The sequence below is a fragment of the Alligator mississippiensis genome, chromosome 5 (assembly GCF_030867095.1).
Source record: "Alligator mississippiensis isolate rAllMis1 chromosome 5, rAllMis1, whole genome shotgun sequence".
NCBI lineage: Eukaryota > Metazoa > Chordata > Crocodylia > Alligatoridae > Alligator > Alligator mississippiensis.
Genome location: NC_081828.1, coordinates 15,151,686 through 15,173,407, shown reverse-complemented (window position 1 = coordinate 15,173,407; position 21,722 = coordinate 15,151,686). Strand labels below are relative to the sequence as shown.

The 21,722-nt window shown below is 43.4% G+C and overlaps 1 protein-coding gene across 9 annotated transcripts in view; it reads right to left on the bottom strand.

The window, feature by feature from the left end:
- The window catches only part of PATJ (PATJ crumbs cell polarity complex component), a 242,996-nt gene that overhangs the window by 8,365 nt on the left and 212,909 nt on the right, over positions 1-21,722 (bottom strand). For 6 of the 9 annotated variants that reach the window (XM_059727901.1, XM_014593899.3, XM_019489137.2 and 3 more), the window contains 7 exons: positions 18,735-18,882; positions 16,851-16,937; positions 10,565-10,682; positions 9,005-9,045; positions 8,432-8,554; positions 5,544-5,648; positions 789-892 (listed from right to left, as the gene is read on the bottom strand). In XM_059727901.1, coding sequence (XP_059583884.1) covers positions 789-892; positions 5,544-5,648; positions 8,432-8,554; positions 9,005-9,045; positions 10,565-10,682; positions 16,851-16,937; positions 18,735-18,882 — 726 coding nt within the window. The other 3 variants (XM_006274712.4, XM_019489139.2, XM_059727903.1) reach the window with 2 other exon arrangements.

Below are 21,722 nucleotides of genomic sequence, written 5' to 3'. Positions count from 1 at the left end.
AATACCAGTATAGTGAGATCCACTGCAGAATAATCCCCAAAGGAAAGTGGTAGAATCCAGTTACTTGAAACACTTACAGCAAAACTAGAGAAAGCGCTAAAAACAAGGGTATGGCAAAGAACAATACTGCATGACTAGGCATGGTTATATCATGCCATGTCATGACATATACAGGTCTTTCATCTCTGATGACTATATTTCCATGAAATAGGTGGGTAGAACATTTGTAATTTGGATATCTGTGGTCAGACCTGTCTCTATAATCTTTTCCATTGTTAAGGGGAAAAGATTCAAGGGACAAAGGAACACAAAGTTTTGTTGCACGTTTTGCAACACTCATTTAAAATGCTAATTTTCTGAAGCTACTTGTTCAATTCTACAGATGACAGATGCTGTAATTTTGGATTGCAATGACCATGGTTCATTTCAAGTAAGGAAGTTGTCATGATTCTGGTTTTATCTCACAACGCATCAACTGGGAAAAAAAAGAGATGTGGTTTTTTTTAGAAATCTATTAAGTGCTTGGAAAAACCACACCACTATATTTTGTGCTTATCATTACCAGTTTATGTTACCCACTGAAGACCAATATGATTCCATTACTATCCTAAAGAAGATGACAGTGAGCACGTAAAGTTGTTGTAAATCAAGTGAGAAGGAAATGACAGGTGAAGAGACTCAAGCCACAGTCCTATACTTGGTTAGGGGAAGGGAAGTGTTTGACTATCCTTCGAGCAGAATCTCTGTCCCACAAACAGATACGCCAAAAGTAGTTGGTCTATACTTACTCTGAATCTTCTGAGTGGTGGTCAGAAGGGGTGTTAAGGTTACATCCAGCAGACATGCTCTCCAGCTGACTGGCTATGGCACTGATATTGGTATCTGCTACAACCTGAAAATACAGATGCAAAAAAATATTAGTTATAGGCCTCACTGGTAACACACAGAAGCAGCAAATGTGAACTACCATATGGGAAAAAGGTATTTTTAAGAATCAAAACTACAGATGAAAAAAAAAAAAATCTTCCTATGTTAAACTTGAATCAAATGCAAATAATTGATTCAGGAAGAAAAATTAATATAGCAGCCACCTTTCAGTCAGGTGACAGCACTATATTTATCCAAATCTGAGGCTAGATTTTGCCCTGAGACTTCAGACCATGTTAACTTTTGCGCAGACCCTACACTGTGAGGTGGAGGGAGGCAAGGTCAAAAGAGGAGTGACCACTGGTGCCCCAGGGCTGGGACAAGGACAAAATGGGTCAAGACAGCTACTATGAAAACACAGGTCTCCCACAAAGAAGGCCTCGTCTCACTTCTAGCGAAAGCTCTGGAGACTTGTGGGACTGAATTTAGGACTTGCCTTTGCTAAGTCTCCCAAAAGGACTGATCGGATGGCATGCAATGGGAACCTCACAGTTTTTCTTCACCATTCTCCCTCACAATCCTAGACTTTTATTGGCTAGAGGGTAACAAATCTGACCCTCATTTTAATGTTTCTGCCCCTTTGATTTCTTGTCACATTTGCTCATGACAACAGACTGATTCTTTATACCCTCCAGTTCAGAAACCAGTGAATTATAGTGGTGCCATCATTCACTACTGCTACAAACTAGTTAATACAATTTAACAATATTATGACAGGCAACAAGGCAGTGAATTCACATGGGCTTGTTGAAACATATCTCCACTGATGTATTTTATAAGTTAGTTAAAAAGCATACTCCCTGCAGTCATTTGATAGCTATCTAGTACTGCAGGGGTGGGCCATTATTTGGGCTGGAGGGCCATTTAAGGAGCTTTGGTGAGCTGTTTAGGTCAGGGGGCAAGGAAGATGCCTATTGATCCTATCCAGCCTCCTGGCCACTGCTGGGAGAATGAGGACAGGAGGGTTGCACCCCATGCCACTCCGCTCTGCTGCAGCGTACAGACTCCTCCAACCCTCTGCAGCCACCACATTCCCACCTGGCTTCCTGTTGGCACTGTGCAGTCAGTCCTGGCACCGTGACTACTGGCAGCTGGGCTTGCATGGGATGGGGTGCGATGCAGTATACTGAGTAGCCTTCCCACTCACCTGCTGCAATGAGCCGCTGCTGCCATGCCACACTGGGAAAGTTGGGGGTGGTTGGCCCAGGCTGAGCCCCCCTCTCTCTGTGTCTGGCACAGACTCACCTCCTAGCAGTGCCATGATGGCAATGGCTCATCATGGCTAGCTACTAGGCACACTGCATCGCACCTTGTCTCGTGCAGGCCCAGCTGTAGTGCAAGGACTGTGCAGCCACAGCACCAATAGAAAGTGTGTATGTGTGCGTGCGTGTGCATATGTGCGTACCAGCCTGGCCCCACCATGTCGCAGAGTGACATGGGGCGCAGCTCTCCCTCCTCAGGCTCCTGGCAGTGGCCAGAAGGCCAGATAGGATTAGTTGGTGGGCTGAATACTGTCCCTGTATTACTGTCCCTGTATTACTGAATACTCTCTCCTTGTTTCACAAATCACACGGGCCCATCCATGCAGAGAAAACTCCTGCTCCATCTAAGTGCACTTTGATTAATAAAGGAAAAGTGACAGCCTCCACTCTGGAATTGTTTTTGTATCCATACAACTGTGATGAATGGCCTGGGTTCTTCTACTGGGAATGTTTAGCAAATACGTAAAAAGTCACCCATAATAACCATGCTGAGTGGCCATTCAATGTTAGCCACTGCTTCTTTTCAGGGCTTTTTTTCCCTTTACAACAGAAGGAGTGCTGGTGAGAGGAGGTCAGCAGTTACAGGATGATAATGGGATGAGGCCAAGCAGTTCCATCCCCATCCAAAGCCTCATTTGGCCACAGCTAACATTCACTTCCTCCACTCCAAGGCATGCAGCGCAAGGCAGTGCATGGTCCAGGAGGGGTGGTACAGGGAAAGACTAGTAAAATACGAAAATCTACAAATGACTGGATAAAACCTGGTTTTTAAACAGAAATAAAAATGAAACTATGCTGTGGCAAACTTGTAGGAATTTGTTTATTTTAGGTGAGTCCCAAGACATGAAAATTGAAACATATGGTGCAGCAATTATTCAGAGTGTTGGCTAATTTAGAGCGCTGGCTAATTTCTCAAAGGAAATAAAAGGCCACAGGGCTCAATGCAACACATTCTTGCCAACCCTCATATTATTTTTCTCCAGCAAAGATGACTTACCCTCTTCCCCTTCTTCCTAGATACTGTCTGTACCATTTTCTACTCTCCCCCTGGGACAGAGGGAAATGTAACACAGAGCTCACAAGTGTCCTTCTTTCTTAACCAAGGCCATGCTGAAAAGATTTTGCTCTTCCCTCTCCAAGAGTTAACATCCTACCACCAAGACTCAGCTGGCACCTGAGGGCTTAGGAAAAAGCAAGTGAAAGTCTCAGTTGGGTCTCCTGAAGTATGAGACAGTGGCTCACTGTACCACCATCAAGGATAAACTAGAAGGCCATATCTTCTTTATGAGTTTCAGAGTCAAGGTTTCAGTCTCACAAGCTACCCTGACTTGGGGCTAAGGGTTAAGCGGAACCATAGGCTGCTATGGGAGTAAAAGTCAAAGTTATCGTCAACAATTCTACCCCAATATTTCAGTAGGGGGAAAAGTTGCAATATCTGTCTTACTTCCTTGTTAAATAAAATGTGGCAAAATAAATCTATATTCGCAAATCTGTAGTTGGCAGTAAGAACATATATCGGAGTTCAACAACCTTGTAAAAAGCTTCTCCTTATCTCATTACTACACCTGCAGAAAGAAGATTAAATGAAACAGAAGCATCAAAACAGCCGGAAGGGATGATTGTTCCCCTGAGACCCTAATCTCCCATTTGCAAACAGCATTTGCAAACTCCTTTAACATCCTTCCCAGAACATCCTGATAATAAGCCTTTCCACACCACTGAACACAATTATCTGACCTTTCAGAGCAGTTTGCCATGAGGTGGTCTAACCTGATAATAAATACAATTACTTAATGATATGTCAGTCATGATTATCAGACTGATAGAACGTTTCCACTTATATAGTTTTAATAAAAATGTAACCCACTCATTGAAAAAGTGCCAGTACTTAGCATGTAATGTAGTTATATCCTGCTCATCGTTCTTACAGTCTTCACTGATAGATATGAATGCTTTACTCACTTAACTGTATTAAAATACAACATTCTAGTTCCCTAAAACAGGTTATTTTGACTGTGAAAAGCAGATTATAGTCTATCATGGGTAACAATACAAAATATTCAAGAGAAATTAAACAAATGCTCAACTATAAGGCAGTGGTAAATGTGGAAGGAAAACACCCCAGCTGGTACATGCATGACCATTTATTTAAACAAAAGGCTCATTTCTAATAACAGTAGGCAGCATTAGAAACACATTTTTTAAATACATAGCAAGATAGAACTTATGTTCAACATCAGCAACATTTAGTCTCAACTCATTTCACATTTTCTACATACGGCACACAATGGATATCAAAGCAATACCGCTGAATGTTAGCAATGACAACCAACTTCAAGATCCTCAGTCTGTCCAAGTCCATATAGAGCAACTGACATCACTGAAGCTGTGCAAATATACACCAGGTAGAAAACTGGCTCAGCATGTACCGTGTCACTATGTCATGAACAAATATGAGAGAGAGGCAGCTGGTCTAAAACTTAGTCTAGGAGAATGCCATCTCTTCCTACTCTTTTCTTACCCACATTCATTTTATAGTGCAAAGTAAGGAGCCTAAAAAGTCTATCATGATCCAGTCAACTTTTGGCTAACCACCTCTGTACTCAGTGGGGAGAGGTTTTAATCTTGGTTCCTAATTATTATAGAAACTTAACAAATCAACACTATTTTTACCACTTTTGGGAGTGTATTTCTTCCATTTTATTGTGTAAAAAACAACCATTTTCTGACTGCCATAAAAAATCCCAGTAAGCCGTAAATCAGTGCATTAATAAGGGATAATTAGCAGCATCTTTCCACCTTGCAGCTAGTGAGCACTCCCCACCTCTGCTTCAGGCTCCTCCAGATTAACTGGCAATTACCAACTGTAGCATTTACACACTGGAGTTTGGTTAACAAACACTTTTTTGTTGTACTTGTGACTACGTAATACAAAGCACGACTAGAGTTACTTTCCCTCCCTTTCAAGAACAAGGAAATTAACACTTTGGGCAGCTCAGTCACAGCCTAGCAGTGTGTGAAAAGGAGTCATTTTATGTTTCTAGTTAACTTGGATTTAAAAAAAAAAAGGCATTGGAAGCTAAAAGCCTTGTTGATTTATCATGTGTAGCAACAAGTCATTTGTTCCCCTTGTTATGCTTTTATACAATCATGCTCACAGCCTGTATGGGTGGCAATAAAGAATTTCTGAATGAAAATAATAATTTCTTGCTTTCATCCTGCACAATCCCCATCAGCAAGCACCCCGCTGTGCTGTGATGTCTTGTGCCAGTGATGCTTAGGGTAGGGTTTTTTTTTTTTTTGAACACCACTTATCTACCCTAATGCAGCTGCATGTTCAATTTATCACCATACCTGCAGGATAATGCTCCCATAAGCATTCTTTAGTAGATTAACAGCATCTGCGTGAGACAGCCCATCCAAAGGTTGCCCATTAATACTTACAATCCGATCTCCAACCTAAAAGTACAAGAGAAATGGAAAATTACTAGCATTAACGAAAATTAAAATTAAGAATGCTTAAAATTCCTTGTCAATGTGGCACTGAACAGTCATGCTTCTCTTTTACAGTATGCCTTTTGTCAGAGCTCTCCATTTCCATTGATCAGTCAGTGTTGTTCAGAGCAGCAAGGATAATGCACATTTAAAAAAAATAACAGAAAAAAAATCAAAGAAAAAGGGGCAGATTCTGCTACTTAAATTTGCAAGAGGGGAGAATATCATTAGCAATTCAGTTCACAGTCCACGTGGAAAAAAGACTTCCAAGTCTGTATGCACATACTCCTAACTGTAGGCACACACTGACAGACATTTAGGAAGACAAGTACTTTTCATCTTAGTCCATGATGAGCAAACACAAGCTTTTTTGAGTTCAGCCTGCAAAACATACTATTGATGCAGATGGTGAAGCTTTGTATCCTTGAAGAATTTTTTAAATATTATTTGGACTTTTCATGGGTACATGAGTCTGTGCCAGGGGATTTGACTATGGAATCAGGACCAAAGCTATCCAGTGCAAACTACATATATTTTTCTTCTAGGTAGATCTTAAGCTGATCCATATAAAAACATAATAGCTGTCTTTCTGGAATTTGTCTGTTACCGTGTGTACACAAAGCAAAATAGTAAAAGGAAAAGTGTAATAAATATTTTGCTTAGAAACTTTAAAGGCAGAAAATGTCAAACGATCATTTTCAATGTAAAAGCAGTGACATGCTGACCTTGTATAATCTCTAAGAGATGGTCTACTTGGGGTCTATAGAGCATCTGCTGCTGATCTTGAAGAGCTGATGGGTCAAAGGTTGCTGACTGCCTTCCTTTCCATCTATCAAACTCTATTATTAGACAGTGGCAAATACTTTTAAATTCTCTCTTCTGGATTTTTTTTTCACATAGGTAATCACTCTAATTATCACACAAAGGTAGCACACTCAGAAAAAGAGGTTTAAGAGGGACCTCAAGGCTAGGGCCAGACATTACACATAAACTGGTTTAAGTGATCAGAAACTTGTTTAAACCTGTAATAGAACATGAGTTCAGCATACATAAACCAGTTTCAAAATGGCTAAAACTAGTTTAAGATAAATCTGGTTGAATGTAGTATCAGACATAACTGATTTAGGTCAAACCAGTTTATGCAATGTCTGTCCCAAACCTCTTCCTGGTTTAGGTTAAACCAGAGCCCCCAGCATCTCAGATACTTTGCAGCTCTGGGCTGTGCTCTCTGCTCCAGAGAGCAGGGCTGGCCCCTCCTCTCTGCTCCCTACCCAGAGCTCCTGCAAAGACTGCAGGCACAGCTGGGTCTGCCTGGCTTCTCCCTGCACTATGCACCCCACCCCACCGCTTCCTGCTCAAGCAGGGATTCCCCCCTCCCATCTCCCACAGCACAGACCCCGGCCCCATGGACCCTAGGAATGTGGTATGCTAGCTAATACTGAGAGGGGTGTGTGTGTGTGTGTGTGTGTGTGTGTGTGTGGGTGTGTGTAGTTTCACTGGAACAGGCAAACAGAACAGCATCCACTTAGGGCTTTTTGGAGCTAATCAACAGGTCAGCTGCTGTTCCTCAGCTCCTTCCTTGGAAAAAGCTGTTTAAAAAGAGCAGCAACTAATGTGAGAGGCTTTTGTTTTGTTGATGGGCTGATAAACCCTGTTATCAGCCACCTGCTGGCTCCCTCAGCTGTCCAGTTTGCAAACAGTATGAAGAAGCAAGAAGAGGGAGATTGAAAAGTTCAGTATCATCAAGAGATCCATGCACTGCACTGCCCCCACATGTGCCTCAGAGTGCTAGCCCGGGGCTGGGGTCTGGCAACACTCCCATCCCTTGAGCAGCGAGTGGGGAAAAGCCTGGGATGGTGCAGGCAGGGTGGTGGTTTACACCCCTCTCTAATCAAAGCATCCTGCCAGGGCCTGGCCATGCCCCCCCCCCCCCCCCCCCCCCCCGCCCAGCTCAGCCTGTGGAAGGGAAGGAAGGGCTGCTCTAACGCCTCCCGACTTCTAGCCTGAGCCACTGCAGGCATGTACCTGCATTTCCTCAGCCCAGAGGGAATGTCTGTACAGTTACAAACTGATTCAACCTAGGCAGGTTAGACTAACCTGCAAAGATTGAATCAATTTAGGCTCAGGCTTTGTGAATGGCTGTCCCTACCCCAAGAGATCTTCCTGTCCAACTGGCTATTCAATGCAGAATCATCTCTTATCTAAACCATGACGGACAAATGTTTGCTTAACCAGGCTGATTCTCAACCAGGGTGCTATAAGATCTTTTTCAGGGTGATGTGGAGTGGTTCTCAGTATTGGCACTGACAGCTGTGCAAACACATACACGTGATTCACAATATAAGCCCAGAGTTTTCAAATAGGAACCCATCATATCAAAATCATTCTGACCTGTTGTGGTCTTGCTCTCTTTACAACAAAAACAACATTCTACTATTCTCCCTCAGTGAAAAAAAGAGTAAGAACTAAAAGCTGACATTTTCTGAGGAAGCATGTTGAGTTTAAGACATTTGAGAACCGCAGGTCTAATCTGCACTTCAAATATTACAGTGAGGGAGAGATTCCACGACCTCTTTAGGTAGAGAAAGAAATAAAAGGGAAGGAAGATCTCCAACTAACAAAAGAGAAGAGGTTCAGAAGACAATATCCCCTTTAGAAGGGGCCTATGTTTGGGAAGGGTTTTCCAGTTCCTTTCCTAAATAAAACAGCAAGTGCTGAGAGGACACATTTTTCTTCCATCTACTTACTTTGAGCTTTTGTGTACGTGCTGCTACTCCGCTAGCTTGAATCATGGCAATAAAGATTGGTGTATCTCCTAATGGGCTTCCCTTCCCTCCTGCTATACTGATACCAAGGGCATCATTTAGTCCCTAAAAGAAAGACAGAGATCATGACTATTCACACTGTAACAATCAATAGCTGTATTCATGCAGAATCTATCAGTAATTAATGCATATGGCTATCCCCCCCAAAATCACAGGTCTAATCACAGGGATATAACAGGCAACAAGCTGAGAGCCTGGATTTGTAAATACATACTTTCAGGTATAACAATAGTCATGTCACACTCACAATGAAGAACACCAAGTGTTTGCAAGATTGGACCCTAAACCTGGAGAAGGAATGGATGGATACCCAGGGAGGTCTGAAGTATACAGCCAGTAATTTCTGACAGATATGAGAGTCCCAATATATAGGCATGAATAAAAACAGAAAGTACGGACACTAATTAAATAATAATGCAGTTGTGCATGTCAAACTCTGCAAAATGAACATTAGACACACCACCCTTTAGAAATCACAGAAAATAACTCACTGACCCTTGTTATCTCTACAGTCCTTGGACCCATATCTGCTCCTACTAATAAAGAAACAAACAATTAGCTGCTGTAATTAAGAGATAACATAATTAAGAGATAACACTGTCAGGTGACAATGGCCTCTTGCTGCCTAGCCAGTTATCATTAAGCAGAAACAGAGTCCTCCCACACCAAAACAGGAAAACACTGGTCACGTGACAAGGATAGGATTTCTGTTGTACCAAGTGATAAATGCGGATGCAATCACTCTGTTTGATGGATGCCATTGTGATGGCCATTGTAGCACAGCAGTTGCTCACCGTAATCTATTGAATATCAGCATTTTGTTGGACTACGAACCAGACCTATTGTACATTTCACTCAATTACAAATCAGTGTATTATTCATAAATCAGTGTCCCCACCACAAAAGGCCCTGTATACATCTAATTTGTGTCTGGTGAAGGTTTATAGATTTCCTTTTTACCAATTTGTGCTGTATTAGTAAATAATAGACATCTAGTTAACCAGGCTAGCTGGCATAGATACTTTGTGAACTGTAATTATTATGCTGCAATATTTAAAAGCATTACAATTATATGAAAGAATGGAGACGGTTTAGAGGAAAGCATTTGGAATGGAAACTAAAAGTCTAAGTGTTTGGTTGTAAAGGTTTGGTTTGGGCCTGTAGCTAGCAAAAATTAACTTTAATTAAAATAATTTCAAGTACATTACTGAAGGATAGTCTCAGTCCCTTTCATGATTTAATTATTTCAAGACTGAAATATTTTGATTAACACATACCCTTTTGTATATGTACAGGACATCATAGGTAGAAAATGTTAAAGTGGGAATAATTTAATTTATGGAAAAGCAGTTTCTAACCCAGAAGAGCTTCTTGCCTAATGTAGATCTAGGAATGGAACAGGAATTATACATATTGAGAAGGAAGAAGCACTTCTTTGGCAGACTTTTAAAAATAATGACATCTGTCGGACGCTGCTCATGGGTTTGGAATATCAGGATAAATCTCATGGGAGATGAATTAGGAAAACAGATTCAACTATCATAGGATTTTTTTTTAAAGGCAACATATTGGAGTTTAAAGTTGGTCTTTGCAGAATAACACATTATTTTGACAGCAGAGATGTCTAACTTCAAAGTAGCTGGGGGCTGCATGTTATGTGAGCTGCACCAGTGCAAGCCACAGGCCCCCTGCACCACATGATCTACAGATGTCCCCCTTCCCCCCCACCCAGCATATGTGTACGTCCCCCTCCGCACCCACTACACCACACATGCAGGTGGCACCCAGGCCTCACTTTCAGCTCCCTGGTTGCGGGCTCCCCCAACACCATGGGCTGGGCTGGGCCACCTGTGGCTGTGGTGCCCCCCCATCCCCTGGGGCAGGGGCAGGAAGTGGAAGCTGAAAGACAGACGGGGAGCCTGGTATCCAGACAGGGAAGCCAGAACAACAGAAGGAGTGGCAGCTAGGTGGGAACCCCAGAGTGGCAAATTAACACCTTGCAGGCCACATGCAGCCCCAGGACTGCCAGTTGGATAGACCTATTTTAGATTATACCTGAATTTCTCTGAGAAGAATCTGATGACGACCTCTTGGTGCTCACAAAATTCTGCAAGGTGGAGATGACCGGAGCCAGTGCAGGATGGAAGTGGCTATACACGCTCTGCTGGTTCACCTGAAATTAAAAGGTCAGAATCTGTGGGCAAACCAGATATTATATTGCAGGGCTTTTTTCTTTTAGAACTAACTGCCCAACTGCGTCAAAAAAAGCAAATGAAAGGTAAGTTTCCTGCCTTTCAAACTGGAAAATCCTAGAACCTCTGGTATCCAGTCCACATTCACTGTCAAAGCAGAAGCCATAAGGTTATTAAGCATGGACACAAATGCAGTGATGCTTTAGGAATAAAGAAATGTACTCTGAGCCTTAGGTACACATATGGTAGGGACCATCCATATACAGATCTGCTCCAGGCCACATGGATGCATGATTAGCTATCTCCCTGGCCTGGTCCTACTTGTCTCTGGACTTGCACATGTGATGGTGGTATGACATGAAAGCCCTCAACTTAGTCAACCAGTTTAGCTCAGACTGGAGGTAAACCACTGACCAGATGGGTAAACTGTTTAATCTCAGCTGACTGAACAAAAACCAAGACCACCCCGATCTCAATCATTGAGCTCTAGTATGTTGATGATGCTGTAGTGTGTGCTGACTTACAGGCAGACCTCAGGCAACCATCAATGTCTTCATCAAGGCATGCAAGAAAATGGGACTGACACTTAACTTTCAGAAGAGTAAGGTCCTTCATCAACAAGCTCTTAATGAGCAGTTCCCAGCTCCACTAATTCAGGTTTATGGTGAGACTCTGGAGAACACTGAATATTTCCTGTACTTCGGAAACCATCTCTCACAGAAGGCTGGCATTGACCAAGAAATGCAACATCACATCACTTCAAAAGTGTAACTGCAGCCTTCGGATGCCTGAGGAAATGGAGGTTTGAAGATCGTGACATCACATCCGAAACCAAGCTCATGGTTTATCAAGCAGCTGTGATCCCCACTTTACTGTACAGAGCTGAGACATGGACAATGTACAAGACCCTCCTCAAGTCACTGGAGAAGTACCATCAATGTTGCCTGCAGAAGATCCTTCAAATCCAATGGGAAGACAGCTGTACCAACATTAGCATCCTCTTGCAAGCAAACACCATAAGCATTGAGGTAATGATCATCTATCAACTTTGCTGGGCCAGACACATCATCCAGATGTCTGACACCAGACTCCCAAAGCAAGTTTTATTCTCTCAGCTTTATCAAGGTATATGCTCAAGAGGAGGGTGGAGAAAGCATGTCAAGGATGTCCTAAAGGCCACCTTGAAAAAATGTAATATCAACTCAGAGGAGACTGTCACTCAAGACTGCCCCAAATGGAGGCAGAGCCTGCTCCAAGGATCTCAGTACTTTGAAACCTCACAACAACAACAGGAGACAGATGTGGAAACAGAAGGAACAGCGTCCTGCAGACTGAATAAAAAATTCAGAGCCACCCACCCCACATGGAAACAAGTGCCCAAGTTGCAACACAGTCTGTTGATCCTAGATTGGCCTCGTCAACCATCTTGGGAGGTAAAGCAATCATGGAAGACAATTATCCTTGACTATGCGGGATTGCCGATGATGACAAGGAGGTTATACTGTTCATCCACAGCTTGCGAGGTTGCTACAGGTGATTTAATACAGCCAGGATATGTTATTAGCTGGCCTATAGAGCCCTTTTCATGCCTGTGAATTATCCACTGAAAGGAGTTCCAAGTTGGGGGAGCAACAGGATCATACTGTCTGGGCCCTGGAGGCAGCGACAGTCACTGCAGAGGCACAGGGCTTGTGGATAGATGACCCTGTGACCTCAGCAAACCCCAGAATTCAGAGGGATCTCAGAAGATCTATGGTTTTTGTGGCTGGGATGATACAGCTGGGGACGGTTCTGCTTTGAGCAGGGAATTGGACTAGATGACCTCCCAAGTTTCTTTCCAACCCTAATTTTCTGATTCTATAATCTTGATCATCTCCTCCAAAATTGTCTGGTGGGCCCTGTCCAGAAGTGGTGTGGGACAGGAATCTGTCACACTTCTGAGGAGGCAGGGAGTATTCTGGTATTTTGCAGACCCACTCAAAACGCCCTTTCATAACTGACAACCTCATGAGGGATTTGTTAGCTAGGACTAAGATAAAGCCACTCCAAGGACAAAAGATGGAAAGAGCTTTTAAATGTATTTTCTATACTTTGTCAGGTCTCAGATCTTGCCTTCTACTATCACTACCTGCTAGGAGTTCCTCTCTAGCTGATGGTACATCCTGGATAGCTGAGACATATTCCTAAACATACGCTTTATATTAAATGATCAGACAGTGAGAGCAGAGGGCAATGGGATTAAAAGTGAGACATCAGGGCATGATCTATTCAATACTGGAAAACTGACTTTGGAGATTATGAAAAGAAGCAGAAAAACTGTGAAGGGACATTTTTAACTTGAGTCCAGTCATTGGTTATACTATATTATATTCTAAAATTCTATAGTAAACATATGATGGGATAGAAAAGCAAGTGAAACAAAGGGCCTCTTATTTGGACAACTGGAGCTAAAGCAAGTGAGAAATTATTTAGTATACTATTTATTTCTATCCAAATCTACTATGTACTGCACTGAAAAAATTATCTAGTCAAATAGATTTTTCAGTCCACACAATACTGAAAAATTTCCAGGGGAATTGCGTTTAGTGCTTCTTAGGGTATATGGGGAACTCATTACCAGGAGCTCTGGAGAACTCAGCAGACCAGCCTGAATGAAGCTGAGAAGTAAAAGCATGTGGACCAGACATGTTTCTATGGAATAGTTCAGGCTGAGCCAAGATATGAACTACAGGAAGGCAAATGTTTGTATGCAGAGAAGAGTGCCATGTAGGGGAAATGAGGGATTTCTATAAATGGATTGTCACAAAATCTCTATTTATCTACAAAACACATTCATCACCGGATAATTTTATAAAGTTCTGGCATCTGAAATTCTTTCTTTGAAAACAGATGACTTGTGTTAGTGTAAGATCTGTTTGCACAGTCAGCAAAGTTAAATGTTTAGAAAACTGGGGTATAAATTGTTTGGCATGGAAAAATTTTAAAAATTCATCTACATCTTAAAGTTCAGAGATATAAAATGACATAGATCCACTGAAGTCAAACACATTTATATAGGAAAGCATGTGGAAAAAACAACCCTGCTTTCAAATGTTTTCTAAGTATTTGCAGTTGATTGAGGCTTTTCAAATTGTAGATACCAAAATGTGTACATTTAAATTCTACTGTTAAAGTTTTGGTCTTGAATTTCAAGAATCTACTATGGCAATTTTCAGAACTCAGTCAAATGTTTCCTCCTTGTCCCCAGTCTCACGGTGTCAATAAAAACACTGATGAAAATGTGGGTATTTGAACATAGCTTAAAATTAACACAAACGGTCACTGTCTTATACTACAAAACTTAGAAAGGAATGCAATAGGTCAAAAAATATATGAGGGGCAAACCTCTGAACAGTCTTGTCCAGCAGTTTCCAAAATCCTACAGATTTTGGTGCAGATAATCAAAGCTGATGCACTGTTTTTTGATGAGATTTTTATAACTATCTGACATTTTTCTAGGTACACACCTATCCACTAAAGGATATATTCTCAAGCTTAACGAGCCACTTTTGAAAATGAGATTATTTGGAAGAATTTTACCTTGAGTTCTTGAAAATATTCTTAGCAAACAAAAAGGGATTAAAGCCTTTGAGCCAATTTGACATACAAAATCTTGATAGATTCTGTGATGTTTTTTCATCCTTTCAAATGTTTTTTTCAGCAATTGATATACACTTTTTCTACATCTCTTTCTACCTGCACTGTCTCTGCTTACACAAGCTGTTGGCACAACAACCTGACATATAATTGGCAGGATAGCACTGCTCATTGGGCACGCGCCGTCTCAGTTGTATCCTTTTCTTTTATTGCACTTTTGCTGGTCTTCCGCACACAGTGCAGATGTTTCTCCAATGATATTTAATGATTATTTTTAAAGTGGGGGGGTTAGAGCAGATGTTCCCAAGTGGGTATGGCTCCTTCCTTCCTACTGACATTTCATCTACACAAACAACAGATTGGATTGCTGCTGTCCTTTACAATCTAAAGTTAAAAAAACATCCCACACTAATACTGTTTTTGGCTCTCTCCTCCAGCATTCATGCATGACATATAGGGTAATTCCATCTCTCTGCTGCCCTTGCCATTAACGCTGATTTTTCTTCTCCAAAAAAGAAATACGTTTACTCTTGTTTTGAACTTGCTTTTCTCAATGTCTGCCACATTTTAATCTACCAACATTATTACCTTTCTCTGAACCAAATGCTCATTTTAATGGAGCTACTATGTCCAGTACCTGTGGCCTAAGACATTCCAAGAAAAACAAAATGACAAGAACCTTCTTTTAAGTATTTATTCTTTTTTTTTTTTCTTAATCACATACGATTTCTAATTCTGGACACAGATGCAAAAGTTAAGACAGCGATCTAACAAAAATGAGCATGTTTCAGCAAGAAACATCAACTTATTTTTGATTCTCATTGTACTTCAGCATGTTTCTAATAGCTCCTGTTGCCCCTGCCTAAGTCTCTACTATTCACCCTTACATTTAATTAGTATTGTTGCTTCGTTTCGTCTCTCAAAGGTGCATCCACACTGCAACCAGAGAATGATAAAGTGCAGCAGCTTTCTCCATCCCAGATCCCTATTTTGATCAGGAGGGAAGAAAGTGAAAAATGGAACTCACTGTCATATCAATACTACACCCTGTTTAAAGTGGAGGCTTGGCCTTTCAAATGTACAGGCAACACCTTGCAGGTTTACTACTTCCACATTCTCTCTGAATCTGCACTTACAGCAGGATGGCCAACCTGTGGCATGCATGCCACAAGTGGCATGGGTAACCTATGTATGTGGCATATGGCAAATTGGGAAGGGGGCAGGCAGGATTGGCAGGGAGCAGAAAGCAGAGCAGCAGATCAAGCAAGGCAATGGGATTGGAATGGTACTCAGAGGGGGTGGGGCTAGCTTGTAGCATGCCTGCGAAAAAGGTTGGTCCCAACTGATTATGGAGTTGTCTTTGTTATGTCGTACACTCCTCTCTTCTCTCCACCTCCACTCCAACAATCCCAATATCCAGCACTTGCCCTCTTGCCACCCCACCCTGACTAATTCTGCATCAGTCTTTTTTCTAGTTTTTAACTATATCCTTTTAAAGTTCTGAAGCACAGCAAAAGTAAATAGATGCTTAGGGCACATCTACATGAGTGCACATGTGCCTTTCCCAGGGAACAAATAGCAGCAGTACATACTTTGGCCACTGCTACTGGTCTCCAGGGAATGAGAGACAAGGCAAGTTGTCTTGGGTGGGGTGAGGGAGGCTGGAGCTGGCATCTGGGCTAGTCCCAGCAGCCTAATGGGGTCCTGGGGGCCTCCTGGGGCTCCAGGGCAGTGATCCAGGTACATGGACCGCCTGGCTGGCAGCCAGAGCGTGGCTCTGGACAGCCAGGATCCAGTTTTGTGCAGTGCACGCTGCTACCATGTGCGCCCCCCTGCTTTTTTCTGCCATTGTTTTTTGTTTACATTGGGATTTTGACACTGGGACTGAAGCAACCTAAATCTCAGTTCATGGAGGACAACATCCTACAAAACCACTTTCTAAGGCTCGGCACAAAATGTCAGTTTTGATGCCACCGACAGCTTAAGGGCCATCTTAGAACTGGCATAAAAGATATCGCTGGTTGACCTTTTTCATCTTTTGGGGGAAATAAGTGAAGCAGTAAAATGCTCTCTTTTTTCTTTGAGTGCAATATTTTTCACTTAACTGTGCTATTATAGGGTAGACAAAGGTATGCTTTAGTACCATTAAATCAATTTGGTTTATAAAAATAGCTACAGGAAAATACATTAATGTGTTCTGGGGTTTGCATGGTTTTTTTTAACATGGTTATCGGATGGGAAGTGACTAAAGGTTTATGATAGGTTTCAGCCAGAGAGACACTGAGAAAAGAGCCATTTCTCTACTTAGCCAATATTAAGTATACAGCACCTGTTCTAAGCATCCGACAGATCAATGCATGTTGTTTCACTCTCCTAAAAAAGCATATCAATGTGATAAAATACTCCAGTCCACATCCCTGATCCAGTAAGCTTGCTCAGATGGAGGGATCCTTACCCACAACCTTTACAACTCCGCAGCAGCTTCATTGTCTGTGAAAAAAAACCTCACTAACCTGATTGCTTTGTGCTGTTTTTCGCGATGATATCCAAGAACCAGCTCTCAGTCTTCCAATCTCTAGGTGCACCAGCCCTTGGGCACACTTGGAATAAAATACAATATACAGTATTTAAATTGGGACATCGTATTTCTGCTCTCCCATACATATTCACACTTGATTTCCAACATCTATTCCACATCTATTTGGTAGGGTTCTGTGAAGCTTCAGGTTGTAATTCGATTCAGAGGAGATTTGGCCCAATTCAGTGACCGATCTCTGAATCCAAATCAAATCTGGGGACCAATTTAAAGGTCCAAATCGATTCAAAGCTCTCCAAATCTTCAGAAAAGATTCAGAGAGCTTTGATGATTTGGGCAGTCCCCATTGGCTGCTGCAGCTCCCTGACTCCAAGCTGGTAAGTACTAGGGGCAGGGGAGGGGAGACTGGGGGAGGGGACTATGGGGGGACCCCTGCCAGTCTCTCCACCCCCGCACCGCCCCTGCCTCCACCCCATCCCTGCCTGCTCCCCCAGTGACCTCATGATTGCCCCCACCCACCCCAGCTCCCGGCCTTTAAAAACAAGCCCTGGTGCTCACTGGGTGCTGCCGGGCAGGGGGGTGATCCCTGCTGCTCCCCACTGCCCCATGCTGCATGGGGGGCTCTGCATGAGCCCCCCACCCCCTGCTCCCCTAGCCCCGACCAGCTCCAGCCCTTTAAGAAAAAAAAAAGCCGAGAAAAGCCCCGGGGGACAGTGATTCGAATCACCGAATCTAATCACTGTCTCCCAAATTAGCCGAATCCAAAGCGAATACTAGCCGCTTCGCACAGGCCTACTTTTGGTAACTTTTTGAAGAAACCATCAAGGTACAACACATAAAACTTTAAATTTTCTATTTCATTTGTTTTGATTTGAACCACAAGTTCTTGGGGCCCAATTCAAAGCCCACTATATTGAGCAGGTGTCTCTATACTGCCACTTTGGGACTGGAATCAATACATTAGGCCAGCACAGTTCGTAACAGCAGCAGCAGCAAACCAGACCTGTGAAAAACAAGTCAGCAGGAAAGATACTGCTCAATAGAGCAGATCTGAACATAAAACATATAGACACCATTTAATAAGAATGTCTTGTGCTATTAAAGTCTGACACCTACATGGGTAAACTTCAGGCCAAATCCCTACCCTGAATAAATAACCCCCTCAAAAAAGGGGAAAAAAATTAAATAGGATTCTTCATGAGCATATCAGTGAACATAGCCCTCTCTTTTCAACACAGTTTGAGGTAGACAACAGAGGTAGGAGGCTGTAGGTAATGGTCATTCTCAAAACAGACTATAGGGCCCTATGGATCTTATGGACCTGCTAGTAACCTGCATTCTTTCCCCACCTACAACACCCTTTTCCTGCAAACCCATTAAGAAAGTGTTTCCACATAGTTCTGGAGTAGCAGGTTCTCCTTAAGTAGGCCTGCCCTTGACCTAGATATATTTCTAGTCAGGATCCAGTTCCAAATCATTCAGTACAAAAGCACTAACTAACAAGGAAAGCCAGGTTTATGCTTCAGTTCAGTGGCTGCTAGGGATAGCTTCAATCTGACTCAGTTTCAATTATATGCCTTTCAACTTTCATAACATTTTTCTAACTCTTGAAATAAATGGTTGGGTTCTGAAATAAATGCCTAAACAATATATGTATCTTCATTTTTGCCACTGCACACTACATAAATACACATGTAGAGCTAAATCTAAATGAACCTCCCAATGTAATTTTAGATCACATTTCTGTCTTCATAATCGGTTTCAGGTTGTCCTGTCTGTGCACAAATAGCTCTCCAAGATAATTACCTTGCACAATGTCAGTAACTGCAATTTAATATCTAAGAATGTATTATGTACTCACCTTGAGTATAGTGGCAACAATCTCTTGCGAGGCATTTCTCATATCCTCTCCATTAACAGATAAGATCTGATCTCCTTGAATTAATCTCCCATCAAGGTCTGCAGCGCCTCCTTTAACAATGTCAGAGATAAACACTCCACTTCCATTTCTGACAATGCAAGAAGCATATGGCTAATTATACAATCCAATATTCTCTGTGAGTGCAATTCAGATTACTTGCATTTAAAAGACATTTAAAAAAAAACTTGGGAGCAGAAGGAACAAACTAATTTTGGACCCACTTGACCTTTTGGAGCTACTCATGAGCTACTCATTTTAACCAGGAAATATTCTGAAAACACATTAGTAAAAAGCTACTTTTTACTTATACAACAAAAGTAACATTTCTGACTGCACTGCATTCTGACAAGTCCCATTTATAAAGCTCCATAAGCACTTTGGCCCAGATCCTCAAAGGCATATAGGGCTGCTTGCAGACGTTTAAAACCCTCCCCCAAAAACACGTTTTACCAGAAGACGTAACACGTTACTTTGACCTGGCTCTGCAGTGCCTGTATAGACCAGGTGCTTCTGTGAGGCTTTTTGGCACTTTTATCAATCAGCAATTAGATGCAATCAGCAATTAGATTTAAGAGGCAAAAAAACCCCACTAAAGCACCTGATCCAGTGGCGATGCATAGGGGGTGCAGGAAGGTGCACATGCAGCCCCTGAGAGTGCTGGTGCACCCCTGACAAGCTGTACTCCCTGATTAGGCAATGGACAGGGGGGGCAGGCGGAAGCACTGGTGTCCCCCCTGCGAGTACTGGCTGGGGAGTGGGAACGCCTGGATGAAGCCCTGCGGCCACTTCCAGGAGTGCCACAGCTGCTTCCCGGTCAGCGCAAATGGCAGTGGGGGGAACCCCCCACAGTTGGCAAGATTGGCCACGGGGGCGGACGGACACACACACACACACACACACACTTCCCCCAATCACTGATTGGTCGCTGGGGGGACATGTGCCCCCCCTGACTAAAGTGGAACCAGTTGCCCATGCCTGATCTATACATATGTTGGATGAGCCAGGTCCAACTAATGCAATACCTCTTCTGGGCATGTGCTGGGCTTGGTGCGGGGGCACACAGAGTTTAAAGTAAAGCACTGTTTGTTTGGGTGTTTTTAATGCCTGTGTGGGAAAGCACTTTGGGTGCTGAGACTTAAAGGTTTGAGAACGGGCAGCCTGCAGGTGTGGGCTAGCCCTAATGAGGCAGTCAGATGACCCCAGGAGGGTCCTGGGATTGGAGGAGAGGGCTTAGCAGCCTCCAGTCTGCTGCTGAAGCCAGAACAACAACACCTGGCTGAGCCGCTGCTCACAACACCTTGGCAGTAAAGGTGGAACTATGGGGATGGCAGGAGGTTCCTGGGGGCCCAGTGAGGCCCCAAGTCCCACAAAGAAGGCTTGGGCCTAGAGAGAGCAAGGTCCAGGCCAAAATAGGGGCTCACAACTTGCGGGCCTACATATGGGCTAGGCAAGCCCCTGATTTAGAACAGGCAGGGATGAATCCAGTTGAGAGGAGAGTGGTGGTATTAAGATCTCTGTGACTAGAACAAACCTAGTGTGAGATGGCTGTATGGTGAGGCCCAGAAGGGAACCCCTGTTGTCTAAGGAGGTCAGCTGCTGCAGGGTTGAGACCAACAAAACCCAACTGGTCAATGCAAGGGGGCCAGGGCTGGAAGGCCAAAGGGCAATTAAGCCCAATGTGAAGGGCAGGCCGAGGCCATGATGAGCTATCTTGCACCCTGACTGGCCAGGAGGTGGGGCCAGAGCTTAAGGGGGCTGAAGGTCCCCTCACTGTGGGGGACATCACTGTCAAGGGGAAGAAAGGCTCAGTGAGACAGTAGATTGAAATGAAGGAGGCTAAAATTCAGCCTCTGGAAGGGAGGCACCCAATGTGGGGTTTGGAGAGTTGAGCCAGTGAGAGGCAGCCAGCTGTAGGAGGCTGGAACAGAAGGTCCAGTAGAGAGAGCAGCCCAGAAATGACATATAGCCCAGTAGGGATAAGACCAAGGCAAACAAGCCTGCATTGGTCCTGGGCATGACTGAAAACTGCACCCTGCTGGGGAAGGATGGTCTGGTGGGGCTACCTGTGGCAGGGGAGCTCCCCAGAAATGCCAGGCCAGTTGCCTCCCCAGTGAAAGGCAGGGAGGGGTGCCTTAAAACCCCAGCCCCCACATCCTGGTGGGTTACCCAGACCTAGCAACAGGCACAGGGGCTAGGCACATCTATGGACCCCAGAGGTCCCAGTGTGGGAGGCCCCAGTGAGAGGGCATATGTGGGAAGCCCCATGAAGGGGCCAGTTAGGCCAAAGTAAGTCTACAGATGCCCAAGGCCACAGTTAGACCAGAGGCCCAGACTCTGGTAAGTCCTCAGATGTGGTGAGGCTGAATTTGGGTCAAAGATTAAGAATTTTTTGGCACTTGGGTCAGGTCCCAGAGGACTGGAAAAGGGCCAATGTGTTCCCTATTTTCAAGAATGGGAGGAAGGAGGATCCAAACAATTATAGGCCAGTCAGTCTCACCTCCATCCTTGGAAAGGTCTTTGAAAAGATTATGAAGGATCATATTTGTGGGAGTCCATCAGGAAAAATAATGCAGCAGGGAAACCAGCATGGATTCATAGCAGATAGATCATGCCCGGCCAATCTGGTTTCGTTTTATGACAGGATCTCAAAGTGCTTAGATGCAGGAGTAGTGATGGATGTTGTTTTCTTGGATTTTAGCAAGGCCTTCGATATGGTATCTCATCTCATTCTCATAATAAATTAAGAGGCTGTGACACAGATATTTCACAGTCTGGTGGGTGGCAAATTGGTTTAGCAGTCTCACCCAGAGAGTGGTAGTGGATGGGTCGGTATCGACCTGGAAGGATGTGGGTAGTGGGGTCCCGCAGGGTTCGGTCCTTGGACCTGTACTCTTCAATATCTTCATCACTGACTTGGATGTGAGTGTG